General features: G+C 42.4%; 1 protein-coding gene across 1 annotated transcript; it reads left to right on the forward strand.

Annotated features, from left to right (window-relative positions):
- The first annotated feature begins 9,788 nt into the window (after positions 1-9,788).
- zfp64 (zinc finger protein 64 homolog (mouse)) lies at positions 9,789-17,963 on the forward strand. The gene is made up of 6 exons (XM_012853140.3): positions 9,789-10,048; positions 10,171-10,329; positions 10,449-10,595; positions 12,901-12,963; positions 13,532-13,783; positions 13,859-17,963. The coding sequence occupies exons 1-6, from the start codon at positions 10,027-10,029 to the stop codon at positions 15,055-15,057; spliced, it is 1,842 nt and encodes a 613-aa protein (XP_012708594.2). The 5' UTR covers positions 9,789-10,026; the 3' UTR covers positions 15,058-17,963.
- Positions 17,964-18,334: the final 371 nt, after the last annotated feature.

Here is an 18,334-nt window from a genome sequence, read left to right on the forward strand (position 1 = left end):
TGACACTGCCACCACTGTCTCACAGGCCAAATATGTGTTAATTAGCCAAACACATTTTAGAGTCCTATTTAAATCTAATATTCCCACCACTGGTTTTAAATCTGTCCCTTTGAATGTGATTCTTTACAGAATATTGCTTAAAGGTGCAGTGGTCTATACGTCTGGCAGTGAAGTTGGAAATAGAAGCTATTGTAAAATGGTGACGGCTACAGAACGAGGAACAATTCACACCAAAATCATTACTATTATATCTGTTTTTTCCTACTTTCTATTAATTTGTTCAGTGTTTTTATTTCAGCAAACAGGCGTAAACTGTACGGAAACTGTACTTTCGTAAGTCTGGTTGCCTCCGATTTAAGCCTGTTTCTTGTTGCGATGACCCACATAACTGAGAATTCATTGTTTTTTTTATTTCCTGGACAGGGTCAGTTTTGTAGAGCTGCCTTTTCCTACTCCTTCTTCAGTTTTCGGCACCCTGCCTGGGTAAAGATGTTAGAAATAAAACCTGAGGGGGACGTCTGGGTTGGTGGTGTTGAAGGCTGAGCTGAAGCGCACAGACGGGACCCTGGGTGGTGGAGGCGCTGCAGGATGAAGTTCAGTCCTGGGTTCACGGCATCATCTACTGACCGAAGCTTCTCCGGCAAGCAAACAGCAGGGGGTCCCTGCAGACGCCTGTGATGTCCTTCAGACGCATCAACGCCAGTCGCTCAAGAGATTTCATCACCACAGACATCAGGGCGACCGGTCTGTAGTCGTTTAAAGCCATAATGGGGCTTTTCCTGAGGACCGGGATGACGGCGGAGCAGAGGGGAACCTCACATGGCTCCAAAAAGTTGTTTAAGCGTTGGCTTTCAGGGAGAAGCAGGAAACACCACCAGTTATGAAGCATTTATTAATTGTGTACCTTCAAAAGAGCTTGTTCCTTCACTCTCTTCCCTTTCATGACTCTTAGAATAATATTTCTGGCTGCTGTCATGTCATGTAAGGATCCCCAAGACAAACACATTGGAATAGTTCATTCTGAGGTAGTAGAATAAACCATTTAGTAGACTGTACATACAAGACGGGATTTCGCTTCGAATGAGTCTTTTGTTCCTCGAAAAGTTGCACCATACCTGCAAAGTGATAGAGATTAGTATCCTGCTCGGTCTGTACGGCCGTAAATGTGTTTGCGTACGCTGACTGCCGTTTCGGTGACAGCTAAATACTTATCTGCGGGACTCTGTTTGCTGCCGCAGCAGCACATAAACAGTACATTTGCATGTAAATCTCCGTCAGGAGAGTCTGGGCGCTGAGGAATGTGACAGAGGTTCGTCGATGTAACCTTGTTCCAGCCCCAAAGTCAACGCATTAATGCACGGGCCTGGCTGCTTTTCCTGCACACAACAGTTTCCAGCCGACAGCCGAGCTTGACAGGCGCATGTTTGTGCTTATTATCCAATATGTGCAGCAGTGAACAACAAAAAAAATATATATATAAATAAAGCATGAATGATGCACCGGGGCCATTTGGATACAGATAACCCACAAGCAGAGCCATCAGTCTCTTTGGTGTCTGTCGGTTTCCCAAAAAGTTATTGATTCTTATCGTTTATCAGCCGCTTTCTGACAGCAGACGCACGCGCTCAGACTGACGTGGCTGCCTCCGACGACAGGCAAACAAAGAGTGATACCCCCCAGCTGTCTCGGAGCTGCCTGCGTCGCTCTGGAACTACATACGAATGAATAAAAACAGAGCAGAAACAGCCTGGGCTTGTGTTCTATCTAATACCTAATTTGTATTCAGATTGACAATGATTTCAGGGCCTCATTTATGGATCAAGTCGTGCAGGGAGAAGGAGCAGCTCCCTCCGTTTTGCTTTCTATAAATTGTTAAGACTTCGCCCGCCTAAACCCGGTCCCTAATTGGTGTAGCATTTGCTACCAGTGATACAGTGTCACACCTTCAGTGACGACTGTCAGGTAAACTTTCCCGCACAGAAGATTTTTTTTTTCTTCCTCTCTCTCTCTCCGTTGAAGCGTCTATCTGATTTCCCTTTCAGCACCTGGAATGACACCCCACTAAAAGCTGGCACAATACGCGCCCCGCACACAACGCTGTCACCAAAGACAACTCGGCAGAAGCGAGTGTTTTGAGAGTTTGAAACAAAATAGCTGGTGCAGCATTTCCCCCCCATTTCCGTCTGAAATTCTTGACACCAGAGGATTTACAGTGAAGCGAAGCGGAGTGAAGTGAGGTGGGTGCTGTATGGAACGGGCTGTGGGGGCTGATTTAGTGATGGAGGGTGGGATGAGACGGAAAGGGGGTGGGGGGTGGGGTGAGAGGGGGGGGGGGGGGGTCCACCCTACACTCATGCTGACAGGGATCCTCCCTGTAGCGCATGCTTTTTTTCCCATTAGTTCCTTACTCACTCTCTTGCCCTCCAGACCCACAGAGTGAGGAAGATTTAAGTGGCCAGTCAAGTGAAATCCCCAAGGTTTGGCAGGTGTGAGGTCTGGCTTCATTATCTACAGACACCTCTGTCCAATTATGAGCCTTGCTCCCTCTGTGACGATGATGATGCCCTGTGTCTGTGTAGGTGTGTGTGTGTGTGTGTGTGTGTGTGTGTGTGTGTGTGTGTGTCTGTGCAGGGCATGTAAAAAGCCAGCTTCCTAGTTATCTAAGTCTCAAGATTTCCTCCTCCATCATGACATCACTGACAATTTCGCACAAGAAACGTGAGCACGTTCCCATTCTGACATCACACACACGGCCTATCGCTTTAGATCTGTCCAAACCCCTAAATATGCAGCCCGTGGCCTAATTTCCACGTGCGCCGCACCTGAAGCCTAATTCCCAGTTCTGAATGTTTGGATCGAGGCTCCGTTGAAAGGATGTGAGGAGTTAGTATCCTACCTGCTGCAGGTAACTCTCTCTTGGCGTCTTAATTGCGTCTGAGGAAAGCTAAAAGCTCATCCGACAGGGGGTGGCCCACCGAAACCAAAAGGCAGAACAGAGTTTGGGGAGTTTTATTGAATTGCCGTGCTGTGAAAAATAATTTTTTTATTAATTTAAAACAGCCTGTCCCTGTTTGAAGAAGCAATTGTTCTTGGTTCTTTTTGATTACAGTGAAACTATGTGAAAACCCGCCCCTATTTTTCACATAGTTCAATTCAATTCAATTCAATTCAATTCAATTCAATTTTATGTATATAGCGCCAAATCATGAAACATGTCATCTCAAGGCACTTTACAAAATCAAGTTCAATCATATTATACAGATTGGGTCAGATTATACAGTTGGTTGGTTTAATTGCCTTTTTCCCATAAAACAAGGAAATTATCTTGCAAAAAATATATGTTTTTTTTCTACTCAAGTTGTGTTTGTCTGAAATGATTGTTTTGTTTGATGATCTAAACCAGGGGTGTCCAAAGTGCGGCCCCTGGGCTGATTTTATGCGGTCCCCCAACTGCATTTTCTCAAACAATTTGGTTCCACCAGCACCGGTTTTTAATTAGATAAAAGTCATTACAGACAAGTTAAAAGTTTCTTTCAATTGATAATACTAAGAACGACACAAAGCATTTATCTTTTAATAACTACACTTTTTATATTCTCTTTAATTTCATAGCAAATGGGACAACAACTGTCCAATGGCTTAAACGCAGACTTTGGTGCCCAAACTCTGCTTTTATTTGTTTATTAAAATTGGTTTTCAGAGAAATACCGACACAAATGCTGTTCTTATTACTGAGAATAGACAAATAAATAAATAAATAAATAAAAAGTCAATCAACTTTTAAGTTTAAAACCTGGAAGATGAAATTTTAACTTGGCAAAACTATTTTAAGTTTTGGATCTATTCGCATATATGCGATAATATATGCGATATATTATCGCATATAAATCTGACTAATTTAATTAAAATACTTCATGCACATATTTTGTGGAGCAGGTTTAAAAAAAATCACAATAAACTTTTTGGTCATTGTAGTTTTTCTAATATACAGCATCTATATTTTGTGGCCCTCGTGTACTTCTGATTTTACTATTTTGGCCCACGTGACGGAAAGTTTGGTCACCCCTGATCTAAATCATGAAAGTGTTACATCTGTGTAAATCTTTTTACACAACGCTGCACCTTGCTATAACAAAACTAAAAGAACAAAAAAATCTTGATCGCTTTGGGATTATTTTCAAACAACTTAGTACTACCTAAGGTCATGTTTTCAAATGCCCTTATAAGAAAAATCTGCTAATTTGACAAGCTACATGCAGAAGAGGTAGTGTACCACTAAAACAACAGGGAATACAATTTAAGAAAAAATAGACACGCTTATGAGCTGCAGTTTGATAAAGCTACGGGAAAGGATTTGTCTGACGATCTAAGAGCAGATCCTGCTGCACAAATCCAACCCTTTAGCTTATTAATCATGATCTGATGGCCGACAGGACACATGTAAACAGTCGTCATCTTTGTAGATAACGATTCAATGCAAATATGATGATGGTTTAAAGTTCAGTAATGAGCATGATTATAAACTGCTGTGGGCTTTTGGGGATTGGACTACTAAGATGATAAATGTGGACTTTGGACCCCCCCCCCCAACCCTTAGACTTGCCTTGTGCTTCACCCTCCAGGACCAACTGGAATAGATTTATACTTAATGACGAGAGAAGAAGCGTTATCTATACTGCAGATAAGATACTCATTGCTCATAACCTTTTAAAAACTCAGAACTACGCCTTTAACGGCCGTTTCCAGTACGACTCAATCTAAAAACAAATGTGTGATCAAAAAGCGTGCCGCCTGTTTTTTTTTTTTTTTACATCTTTGTGGCTTTTCTATTTTGCTGACCCACTGGTTCCAAAATGTCAGCTATTAAAAACTGGAGCAGTGGCTGCTTGAGCTGCTCTCTGTAAGTTCAGAGTCGCTTTTTGCCAGCTTGATTTTGGACACCCCCTGCTGACAATAAAGCAAAAATGCTAAATATCTAAAGGATCGTCCTTTTCAAGAACAGCTCTTGCTTTGACAGGAGCAAACCGAAAACTCTGCATCCTTTATGGTTCTAATGCCGTGGAATTGGGTTTTATGCAACAAAAGGGTTAAATTTCTGTCTTAATTTCTCTCCCAGCATGTATCTTTGGATTGAATCCGCTCCTCCTGAGGCTACGGCTCGCTTTTATTCAGTGAAAGCCACATGTACGCTCTCTGTGGTTAGCCCCGTACTCATCTGCAGCCCTATCATCTGCATCAGTTAGCACATACAAAGAGCAATGTGCTGATTTGCGTGTGAGCATGTGCCCCTTTTGTATGTGCCGTGTCTTTTTTTTCCTTTTTTTTTACAATAAAGTGGGACTGTCAGGGGGTTGTGACAGTTGCCAGACTTTGACTCCGTGTTTATCTGATGCTGTGTCGGCAGCTGTGGACCAAAGGAATTCATACATGTGTGAAATTCTTCTCATGGCTCACAACAAAAAGGGGGCCATTTTCTACTCGGTCATTTTTGGTGAGACGCCAATGAAAGTGTTGCCTCGCGTTGATCACATATATGATAAAAAATGGCACTTTTCAAACTGTCGCCACAGTAGATGTGGGCTGCAGCAGGTTGCTTTAAACACATTTATTTTCCACCTCTTAATGATAATAATCTTTGGACTGGCACTGGTGAAATTAGCCTCTCCTGAAATGCAAGAAAGAAAAAAAAAGGGGGGGGGGGGGGGGATACATGAATTAATAATGGGCAAAATTACTCACACTCTGCACACGACGACCCACAGCAGCACGGTGAGCCCTGGGGCCCCAAGGTGACAAAACTTCCTAAATATTTCATGCATAAATATGATTTTTTTTTTTTTTTTTTTTGGGGTGCCGAGCCTGCTTGTCTATCAATCCTGCCCGGGTCACTGCATCAAACGGCGGAAATTTAAGGCTAAAAGGATACTTGGAATCCACGGGTGGCTCTTATGCTGACAGAGTCAAAGCCTTTCCATCAGATTTAGCAGCTAGCTCATGAGCCCCATACCTCTGAAGCGAGTGGACTGTGTTGTTTGGGTGCCCTCAGGTGGAAGCCGGGTATAATTGCTGTTGACAACCTACAAGTCATCGTGCAATTAAAGCATCTGCCAGTCCTGTGTGGCAGCAGGCTGTGACGCCTTGTGACAGCTCGTGGCCATTAAGCAACTGTAAGCAGCTGGCGTGCCTCGGCTGGGGGGAAATAATGTGACGGAGGCACTACCCCCCCCCCCCACACACACACACACACACACCTCCCCACCGTTGTTGTCCTTGTCTCATTGGGCGAAAGAAGGACATTACATCACTCACTGGATATGTGGGTGTCCCGGTAAATGGGAGAGAGGTATGCCTTTAAATTAGACACTGCTTGATGATTTGGATATAGATGAAATACAATACAAAGAAACAGATAGTGTGAAGTTGATGGAAAATAAACAATGTTTGTTTTTCATGTTTTTCTAACAGGAAAATCTGAACCTGTGCTCTGCATTTGCATTGAGCCTTCTATGCTTTGATAACCTGAAGTAAAATCGCCTTCAGAAGTTACATGATTGGTCAACGGAATCCAGATAATCCCACCTGAGCCGTGGATCTGCGCAGCTCCTCCATGGTCCGCTTGGCTGCTTTTCTGGTTATTCATCTCCTTATCGTGTCAGCTGAAATGGACGGCCATGTCTTAGCAGTTTGCAGCTGTGCCAAACTCTTTTCAGGTTCAGATGATGGATTAAACACGGTTCTGTGCGACAGTGAAAGCTTGGGAAACTGTTTTTTTTTTTATTACCTTTCTCAACCTTACCTCTAACCTGTGTGCTGTGCTCATTGGTCTCCATGAAGCTGTTTATTCTCTGATCTTCTCCAGCAATCCTCTGAGGCCATTTAGCAGAACAGTTGGATTTGATAAGTTCAACATGTCTCATGTCCCAAGAAGAAAGCTGTTTTTTATAGAAAGTCATAAGAAGTAAAAAACAATGGTTTAAGGACCTTCATATTCACATTCCAATTTTTTATGTTTATTTGTGATTTTCTTTTTTTGAAATTGCAAGTATAAGCATGTATAGATGATGAATGGATATATATTCACTTTAAATCATCTACTGAAAAGTGCGATTTAGATTAACTTTCCTTGCCTTCCCTGTTCCAGGGGCCAAAATCAGTGATTTATTTGTTGAAAAATCTTTCTATTATTATTATTATTATTATTATTATTATTATTATTATTATTATTATTATTATTATTATTATTATTATTATTATGCAATATTTAGCAAACACCTTGATAGCTATATTTTTTACAGAGGTATATGGGCTCAGTGGTTAATTATTTAAGTAAATAGCAAAGTATTATAAATAAAGACCAAAGGCAAAAAAAATCCTGAAATTGTTAGTCAATACGCCCGAGGGTTTATTTTCCAAATAATACATATTCATCATTTCTAAGGCATTTCATAACTTGTACAATGCCTAAACTGCTAATCTTGTTATCAACCAACATAAAGGTCCTGGAGGATGATGTGGATGTGAAGATTTGAGAATAAATCATTCTGGGCCTGAGTAAATGAGATTTAAATGGGCAAATAATAAATTTTGCCTGAAAAAACAAATGTTTACATAAAAAACATCTTACTTTTGCTGTAAAGAAGGAAATAAACACAATATAATGTAACTACAGCATGTTGGTTACATCGGTAGCAAGTTTGGTGTCCACCCAAAAAGCAATTTAGAAAGTATATATATCTTTAAATAGAATAAACTCCAGGCGGACCCCTATGGTTTAGTGCCATTTTTGCACCGCTTTGGCACAATCTTTGAAAATTGGAATTTATTCTTGAAATTTAAAATGTGGGATGCTATTATATATTCGGTAGATACTTTTGTAGAGGAGTTTCAGATGAAGATCTGGTAATATAATAAGTGTCTGTCGGTCTCACTTAGTCGGCAACAAGCGCATTATTGTTGCTCAAAAGCTCAAGTCCCCTGGAAAGGGGGTTAAAAAGGGGGTTAAAAAAAGCAACAACAAAAAAACTCAGTCTCCTCTCCACAGGCAGTGGTCGTGGCAGAAAGGGGGTGGGGACACGTCTTGAGTCTGAGGGGGATTTACTGTATGTGCGCAAGATTAGCAAACTCTGGATGTATCAAATTATTTATTTAATTAGCTCCTTTTTATGACATTTCTGTGTCATCACATTTCCAAACTGCAACTAAAGCTGTTTTTTTGTGACTAATATGACACAAAAAGTTCCCACTGAGGTATCTGAACATAATAGCAGACAATCCTTACGAAATCTTCTTCAAAGAAGGCGATAATCAACTTGTCACAGTCATGAAGGCAGGCCATGAAAGGCCACGCGGCGGCGGCGGCGGCGTGTGTGCATGAGCATGTGTGTAAGCCCGTGAGCCTAGCGTGCATATGTGTGCGTGGATCTTCTGTCTGTCTCAAGGATTTGCTGTTTCAGCAGGGAAGGAATCAGTCCTGTGCCTTTGCTGTTCGGGAAAGTCAGCGTAAGGAAATTCCTGAGCTTCACAGTGGCAATCAGGGAGTTAAGGAGCTGCCACTGAAAATGGAGCTGTGTGTCACTCACTTTCATGGCTTATTCACACCAGCACAACAGCTTCGGCATTAAATAGAGGCCCTTCTCATTCCCTCGCCCCAATGATCCCAGTAAATTGTCCTTACTTGAAAATTACTGTTTGTTCAGCGACGTGCCCAACGACGGCTGCTGTGTCTGAAAGCTTAACATCCTACGTAGGAAATGTTTCTAGATTCTTGGAACAAGTGCTAGCGTTAAATTTATCCAAGTCAAGTTCTCTAAAAGTTTACTTTTGTGAGTTTACTGTTTAGTTTCATTAATCCACATAGCATCAGACAAGACAATAGTTTTAATTTCACTGAGTGTCTTTTCAAGGTTGGTTATAGTACATGCGATAAAGAAGCTCACTATTTGAAATTAAAGACATAGCTAATTTGTTAGCTCCCATTCTGAAACATGGCGTCTAAGGGTCTAAGGGGCCCATTCAAATATAACAGTAGTGATATAATCTTTATTTTAAACAGTTGAATGGGATTTTTTAACAGTATTTTTGTCAAGTCCTTGCAAATGACAACATGAATGCTAAGTGTTGTAAACATTTTTCACTGCCACTCCTATGAGTGAGTATCTCTGTCATTCAGTCCAGACAGGAGGGATACAGTGTAGGGCACTATCAGTGACTAGGCTTACAACAAATGAGCAAATGCTACACTTTTCTCATTAGGGTTGTGTACGCATAATATAGGCCTATCTTTATATTAAATTTTACTTTGTCTGATATAAATTACAATACTGTGATAACACAAGTGTCCAGGGACCTGAACAGACATGCTTTCTGTGCACATTGTGTTACCATTCAGTATAGGATGAAGCCATACTTAGGATATTTAGAAATAACTTATTGGTATATACATATATATATATATATATATATATATATATATATATATATATATATATATATAGATAGATAGATAGATAGATAGATAGATAGATAGATAGATAGATAGATAGATAGATAGATAGATTCTTCACCTTCCTAAAATTCCAAAATAAATTTAATGTCTAGTAAATTCATGAAAAATACAAATTCTGCTTAGTGGCTCTCCTACAAAAAAATGGTAATGCTAATTTGTAAAACAGAAAAAGAAAGAAAGAAAGAAAGAAAGAAAGAAAGAAAGAAAGAAAGAAAGAAAGAAAGAAAGAAAGAAAGAAACTACATTTTCCCACAGTCTTCAACGCAACATGCGACGTAACGTAACTTGGACGCGCATGCCGCAAACTGTCGTAAACCCTCCAGGTGTCGGTGTATTTAAAAGATTCAACTGTTGTTTTCTCTCAGCGAAAACGAACGTTTTGGAGCTCACATTTGCAAGCGTGCTGGTTTATTTATGGCTAAATTTACGCTTTAATATTTCTTGTTTCAAGCCAAAATGGAGCGTGCGTTAAAACACGGCAGCCGGAAAATAAGTTGAGCTGTACCAAAACAACCTCGAAAATGGCAACATGCGACAGCGACGGTAAGACAACACAGCTGCCAGCCGGTTCAAAATTGTCGCTGGTAGTTATCTTAACAAACCTAAATGTATAAATGCTGCGGTGAGGTCTTCATTTCCTGTTTCTGCTGGTCTGGTCCACGCAGGATCTTGTGCTGTGGCGGAGGTGAACCCAGACATCCACATCTGCGGCTTCTGCAAACAGCAGTACAACAACTATGAGTTTTTTCTGGCCCATAAGCAGAAGGGATGCTCCCTTCCGACCTCTCACACTGCGGCCAGCTCTGCATCAACATCTCTCTCAGGTTCTTCCTCTATTTCTGACCACCTTTTTATCTCGGTTACTGTAATAGAAACTCACCTAAAAAACTGTTGTTGTTGTTTTTAAATATGGAAACGTCTGACGTGTTTTCTTCATCTTCAGATTGCAGCTCTGAGTTTGTTCTTGAGGATGCTTACCAGGTCTGCGTGGTGAGAGGTGTCAAGAAGTCGCTGACCAAAGCGGAGAAAGCTCCATCCAAGAAACTAAAACCTGCGCTGACCTCCAAAAGACACTCCTGCTGTTTCTCAGGTTGGTCCCTCTTGCTTTTTAGATAGATAGATAAATAGATTAACTTTATTGTCCCAAAGGAAATTTGATTTGGGTTACAGACTCTGGCTGCTACATAGTCCAAACTATGTGTCACACTGCATTCACACATAACACTACTATAAAAATTCCATTATAAGACAATAAATAGATACATAAAGGAGCATGTTACATTATATTCAGCGCTCATTTTACTACTTGAACCCCCTTTTTTTTCTTCTGTCACAATCACAAATAAATCCTCACAGTCACTGATTAGTTGACTTGGATTAACTGATCAACCTCAAAGCGCAAATTATTGCAGTTTGTGGATCTGGACCAAACGGGTGTTTTTAAATGCAATGCCAAGAAGGAAAGGCAACGGCAATAACCTTAAAGCTGCCTTTTACTTTAGGAAAGGTTGCAATATAAGGATGTATCCGCAGCATCAAAGTCCACTGTTCTACTGTGGTAAAGGCTACCTATAAGAGGAAAACATTTTAGACCAGGGGTCTGCCACCTGTGACCTTCCACAGTGGCTCTTAATAACTTTGGCTACAAATTCTATTTTTCTATTTTTATTATGGTATTTAAATGTAATAATGATAAGAAATGCAGATTTTAGCAGATTTTTTTTCTTGGAATAATTGCTTTTGATGCTGAACGTGCCAGTAATATTTAATTTTAAACCAGTACTTTTTCATTATGTTGGAAACTATGATTTTTTTGAAACTATGATCTCCTTCATCCTCTTTTTTTTTAAAACCTCAAAATAGACATTAAAAGGGTGTTTTCTATAATGATGACAACAGATTTCCTACTGTACATCTTTATCAAAAATTATAAATAAATAATAAAAAGAGATGTATATCCATGACTGACCTTTATACAGTGTAGTTCTGTTCTTAACAGACAGTATAGGTGAGGGGTGTTCAAACTTTTCCGTACATGGGTCATAATTGGCTAGTTAAAGGAACTCAAGGACAAAAAAAAAATAACACAAATGAACCAAAAAAAAAAATCTTTTTTTTAACCTGCTCTTTAAAATATGATCATTTTAAATAAATAAGTCAGATTTTTTTTTTTGTTGGAAATGAATGTCTGAATCATTGTAGATCCAAAATTTAAAAGAGGGTTTTGCTCATTTTTCTTATTAAAAGATAGTCGTCCAGTTAGCAAATTATTTTGAGTGATTTAATTAGACTCTTTAACAATAATAAACTCTTTTGGGTCTAGCAAATGATTGCTTCCCAGGTGCCGTACAGTGGCAGCCCACTGCTCCCCAAGGGGATGGGTTAAGATGCAGAGGTGAATTTCTCCATTGTGAGATCAATAAAGTTTTATTATTATTATTATTATTATTATTATTATTATTATTATTATTATTATTATTATTATTATTATATAAGAACAGTATTTGGGTCTGTTGTTCTTTGAAAACACTTGCTGTAATTAGCCAGTTTTAATAATTGAATTCAAAGCAGATTGTAATGCACCAAAGTCTGCATTTGAGTAATTAAATGCCATTGGACAGATGTTACTATGAAATTAAAGAAAATCTCAAAAGTGTGTTTATTAACAGATGAATACTTTGTGTTGTACTTAACATTTTTAAATTCCGGGATTTTCACTTTTCTGTTATAATTTTGCCCTAATTAAAAACTAAAATCTTCCATCTGCATCAGCCACCTGTCAAAAATCACACAGCAGGAAAATGGAAAAACTGGAGTTGGCTGTTAAGCAGACTGGCTACCTGAGCAGATAGCTCATCTGATTAACCCTCGAATATCAGCTTTTTTCATTTGTGTTCCTCTTTACCGAGAAAGTGAAGACTGACTAAACTAGGGGGTCCTTATTGTGCGTCTTTGCTTAACTCTGTATCTAAATAGCGGTAAACAAATGCCATTGACAGTAATAAATCCTGTATTCCATGTTAATAAGTTGTATTGTAGTAGCAGTAGAAATGTTTTAAACAAATGCAAATACATGATGTCATATATTTTTGGGTAATATGTTTGCCTAAATATTTTAAACTCCTGGTGTTTTTACTCAAACCGTTTTCGAAGGAAATACTTAAACCAGTGAAAGTTCAGCCTGGCTGAGATGCTGAGGTGGGAGCCTCAAGCAGCAGTGAAGAAACAAATATCTGTGACTCCTAAAGAGCCAAAGCAAAGCTGTAAAAACAAATGTGGACCAAAATTCCTCCGCATCAGTGTGGAGTCAGACAGAAAGCTCCACATTGCTGCTCAAGGTGCTTCTGGAAGCTTTTGAATAATTTGGATGTTGGCCTTTTCTCCTACATCTACAGGCTGCACCTTTAAGACACAATATGGCCAAAAAGACATGGAGCGCCATCTCAAAACTCACACTGGTAAGATGATCCTGTTGTAAACTGTACAGTGCTTTGCAAAAGTATTCACCCCCAACCCCACCCACCCAAACCTGGAATCTTTCATGTTTTGTTGCATTTCAACCTGGAATTAGATTGAATTGAATTAAATTGGATCGGTCCAGTTCCAGCTGCAAGTGGCTTTGGGTCAGTCTCTGTGAGCTCGCCACATCTGGCTTCCTGCATTTTTTTGCCCATTCCTCAAGGCAGAACTGCTCCAGCTCCTTCACATTGGAGGGTTTTCAGGTGTGAACAGCGAAGTTTAATCGCAGGTTCTCGATTGAATTGGGGACAGGTCTTTTTTAATCCATTCCAACACGTTTAAATGTTCCCCCTTACGCCACTCCAGTGTTGCTTTAGCAACTTAAACTGTTCTTTTTAGATCTATCACATACAAATTTTTAAATTGCAGGCTGGAATATTACAAAATAGGTCAAATGCCAAGGGGGGTGAATACTTCTGCAAGACTGTGTTGTTGTTTTTTGTTTTTAGATGAGTTTCAGATAAGCCTAAACGGTCAGCAGACACTGTGTTTCCCTCCCCTGAGCAGGCGAGAAGCCGTTCGAATGCGAGCTGTGCCACAAGCGCTTCAGTCGGCGCGACAAACTCAACATGCACAGCCGCTCCCACACGGGCGAGAGGCCTCACAAGTGCAAGCACTGCTCCTACGCGGCAGCAGACAGCAGCAGCCTGAAGAAGCACCTGCGGATCCACTACGACGAGCGGCCCTTCAAGTGCCAGATCTGCCCCTACGCCAGCCGCAACTCCAGCCAGCTCACCGTGCACCTGCGCTCTCACACGGGTACCGTAGCCGCTCTGAAGCACTGGCCCTGTTCCCGCGCGCCGCTCATTTACCCCTCTGTGTTTCTGCTTTAAGGAGACGCGCCGTTCCAGTGCCAGCAGTGCGACGCAAAGTTCAAGATCAACTCCGACCTGAAGAGGCACCTCCGCATTCACTCCGGCGAAAAGCCCTACAAATGCGACTTCTGCGAGTACCGCTGCGCCATGAAGGGGAACCTGAAGTCTCACACGCGCCTCAAACACGGCACAGAGAACCTGTTCCGGTGCGAGCGGTGCGACTACGCCTCCGCCAGCCGGCTGGCGCTGCGGCAGCACGCCAGGCAGCACCTGCCCGCGCAGCCCTTCCAGTGCTCCAAGTGCTCCTACTCCTGCGCCAGGAGGGGCGCGCTCAAAGTCCACGAGCGCGTCCACTCAGAGGAGCGGCCGTTCGGGTGCGACCTGTGCGGTTTCGCCGCCAAGCGGCTCAGCTACCTGTTCGCCCACAGAGAGCAGTGCCACTCGGACAGAGGCGAGAAGGGAGGCGCGCGGCAGGCCGGCAGAGGACTCGGCTCCCCGCAGCCTGTCGGCTCTCGCTATCGGGCAAAGCTGGACGCGGCGCGGGCTTTCCACTGCGACCTGTGCGAGGCGTCGTTCGTGAGGGCCGACTCGCTGCGCAGCCACAAGAAGCAGCACCGGGACGCCCAGGACGCGGCAGACTCAGTCCAGCTGCTTCCCGTTCCCGCCCAGACTCTTCCCTTACCGTCGAGCTCGGTGGCTTCCTACGGTGAGGCGCAGGTCAAAATCATCGTCCAGCCGCCTTTGGGTCAGCATGGCTCCGTAACGCCTGCAGACCGGACAGGCCAAGCTGAAGCGGCCTTACTGGAGCCAGACAACCAGGACATGGCCGCCAACCTTGTGGCGGCGGTACAACCTCTCAGGTCCTCGCACGGCACTGAAGCGCAGACGGTCCCGCTGACGAGGCTGGGTCCGGACAGCACCACCCCTCCGGACTCCTGCATCAGCAGCAGCGGCGGGTCGACTCTGATCACCTACAGCTCCGATCTGGAGGGCTTCAGCGCCTTGATGCAGAAGAGCTCGGCGACGGCGGATTCCAAGCCGACCGCGGCTCATCAGGAAGCCGCCCTGGTGGTTCCGAGCGTCAGCGGGCAGAACGTGCTCATCCAGTGCGTTCCGCTGATCGTGTGCGCGCCGCCGCCGCAGCAGGCCGCGCTGGAGCCTCCCTCCTCACACACACACACCGCTGGTTCACACACACCGGGAAGCACGGCGCAGTGAGGGAAGGGCGCTTCACATTTCCTGTGAGATCTTCACATCATTTGGAGCTCTTCCTTTAGTTATTTGGCCCGTTTTGTTTTGTTAGTTTGAATGATCGCCAACGCTCATCAAAGCGTATTTTGGTTTGGACAAAGCGGGCTAGCGTTAAGCTTCTGGAATGGCCTTCCTACACATCTGTTCACATCTGTGTCTCTATGGTTAAAAGGTGTGGAAAAGTCTGGAGTAAAACCAGCCAATATGAATTGGCTTTTCACTGCAAAAAGGGAACTAAAATTAAGTAAAAAGTTCTTGAAATGTGTGTATTTAGCCTTGATGTGAGCAGGCAAGTTTAAATTATCTGCCAGTGGAATAAGATGAGGAACAACTCATCGTCTTATTTCATGTGCGGTACATCTGATTATCTTAGTTTAGGGGTAACAATACTCAGAAAATCTTACCTACCTGCTCAAATTAAGGTCAAATACACTCATTTCAAGGAGATTTTACTTGCACGTCGTTCCCGTTCTGTTGAGAAAAGTGGTCAAATATCCAGTCAGAACCTTTAGTTGCTACATAAAGCGTGGTGATGTGCCACTTTCATCCATCCCTGTTTATTACTGAACACACAGCCAGGCGTGCACACGCTTATGCTAGTTCTAAAAGACCCAACATGGATATTTCTGTGCAGGGAGCCAGAGTGGACCCACACATGCGTGCTTGGAGCGTCCAAAGCCCGCCAGGTCTGGATCTGAACCAGGACCCTCACGGCAACCCTTAAAGAGTTAAACGGTAGTCGTCATCTGTTTATACTCCATCCTCTTTGTACCAGACACCAGTACCTCCAGCAGCAAAAAGACCCACAGCATGATGCTCCCACCGCCTTACTTGACAGTTGTTGCGTTGTGCTCGTGTTTAAACGTCTCCAGTCTTCACGGGAGAACGGAGAGAGTAACGGGTTCAAATAAAAGTATTACCACGCCGTGACCGTCAGAAATGTAGGTCAACTTCCCTAGGAGTTAAAAACGGCAAAAATGTCAATGCTGACATGAATGACGCTGACTCCAAGAGAACCAGCTGCCAGTTTGTGAACAAGGAGGCTTCGCTCGGTGTGGCCGGGACTAGCAGGGTGGGAGTAAAGTGTTACGGTTGTTCTGCAAAGATGAAATGGCAACACTTAACCACAAGGCTCCCCTCATAGATGGCTAATAGTTCATAGCTTTTATCAGTTAATCTGGAAACCCTTTACAACACATTAATTACTATTTATTGTGCATTGATTAAGGGAGCGCAAGAGATAGAACGGACCGGCTTGTGGTTACAAAGCAGCAGCTTGGTCTGACATTTTTAATACAAGCAATTATAGATGAAGTCTGTAGTTAGACTCACTATTTAGAAAGAAACAGGTCAGTTTTGTCTCTTGCTCGTTTTTGATTTTGCATAAATGCTTGTTAATGAGTTATAAAGTGTTTACAGATTAATTAATAGCATATCTATAAGCTATTTATTAGCCATCTATAAGGGGAGCCTTATTGTAAATGGTACTGATAAAATATGAATGGAGATTGTGTTTACAGGCAAAATGGGTGAGGACACAAACTGACAGGAGGGATTTTTACTGCACATGTCCCCCGTATTTTGACAGCAGGCTACTAACATTTCTGTGGCGCTGATGGAATAGTTTCCTTTTCGAGTATAAGCCTCAGCGACAAACACTTATCAGCTCAAACGGTACGCACACGTTTGTTCAGACGATTATGCAGCGGTGCTCTCCAGCTCATCGGTGACTGCCATCCCGAATTCAAAACCGAGCTCAGTTAAGATCCGAATCATTCTTCATTTTAAAAAGGATTCTACTTTGAGATTCATTGTAGTTTCAGGAACCTCCTTGTCAAAAGATCAGAATAAAGTGTTGGTTTGATGCAATTTTCTAGTCTGTCCAAAAGGGGGCGGCAGAGTGTCAAGAGTAAAGGTTGCAGTTGACTTTGAGCTAATGCAGCCCTTGCTTATACTTCTGTATGTGCATTTTTTTTTTTTTTTTTTTTGTTGAAAACTCCCCAGGCCTCTGTCTGAACCTTGAAAACAGATGTCAATTGTAAATAACATTAGTTCAATCATCAGGGTCTTTGATTCTAAAAGCCAAGCTGCTCCAGCAATAGATTTTTCAATAAAGTGCCTGTTCTGCTTGTTGCCATCTATTATTCTGGCCATTTTTTTTACACAGATGTCAGCACTCTGCGTCCTCAGGCGGAGGATGCTGTACCTGAATAGGAGGCTCCTGCCAATTGATTTCTGCTTTCCTCCCGCCACTAATGGATCCGCTGAAGCACGCTGCTGCGTTTTGGGGCTCAGCATGAGCACAAACTCCAGCAAAGTCACTTCCTGATGAAGATGTCTGTCAACGCCGAGGGTCTGCAGCAGAGTTCGTGTTTGACAAAGGGACGCACGATTGTGCTCCTTTTTAGTCGTTCCTGATTTAATTAGGGAGTCCTTTCATCTTTTCTCTGGAATAACAGGGGCTTTATTTTTTTTCTTCTTACAGAGTAGGCCTTTAAGTGCACATTTGCAAATGTGGTCAAACTCCAAAAAAACCTCAGGCTGTCCAGGTTACAGACGGCTGCACTCTAACATGCATATTTTTGCTAAGACCGATCCGGATGCAACCGTTAATGCCGCAGCTTTGTCATTTACAACGACACCAGAAAAGGCGAGAATAGTTCATTAAGACAACAGTGATTGTGTCGAATCAGGAAATCGGTCTACCAAGGAGCAATAACAAAGGTCACTACGTAGGTAACAATGCTTTCAGATATTGTTTTGCTCCTAAAGCAGAATTTCGTGTGTTTTTTTTTTTAACCAATCAGTTTATTTTCTTTGCATTGTGTGATAAAGTATAACATATCAGCCTGTACTCACGCAAACACAACGTCTTCCACCTTTTGTCAAAAAAAACCCAACAAAACCCGCAGCAACATTTTTTATGTTAGATGTTGCATTTAATTAAGGTACATTAAAGTTTACACAAATGAGCTTCTATGTTATTGTAGTTGGATGGGATGGAATGAATGGGGAACTAGGAATCAGCAGAGAAAAGAAAAGCTGTGTTCAGGTGATCTGTAGGTAGGGTGGATAGAAAAGGTCTGTGTACGGATGCAAACAGGAGTTTTTCCTTTAGGGAACGACTGCTGTCAGCGTTGTGCTTCCTGACCTGCCGCTATGTGCCAGGAGCGCTCCGACTGGGTCAGGGTCGTCTTTTTGTTGGTCTGGCATCGGCTTGGGGGTTACGTTTCAAGATGGAGTT

Source organism: Fundulus heteroclitus, chromosome 1, assembly GCF_011125445.2.
Source record: "Fundulus heteroclitus isolate FHET01 chromosome 1, MU-UCD_Fhet_4.1, whole genome shotgun sequence".
In the NCBI taxonomy this organism is placed as follows: Eukaryota; Metazoa; Chordata; class Actinopteri; order Cyprinodontiformes; family Fundulidae; genus Fundulus; species Fundulus heteroclitus.

Excerpts from the sequence above, each read along its gene's own strand:
- zfp64 (XM_012853140.3), top strand. The coding sequence starts at position 10,027 with ATGGCAACATGCGACAGCGACG. Across the intron at positions 12,964-13,531 it reads CCATCTCAAAACTCACACTG|GCGAGAAGCCGTTCGAATGC; the intron begins GTAAGATGATCC and ends TCCCCTGAGCAG. Across the intron at positions 13,784-13,858 it reads GCACCTGCGCTCTCACACGG|GAGACGCGCCGTTCCAGTGC; the intron begins GTACCGTAGCCG and ends TTCTGCTTTAAG.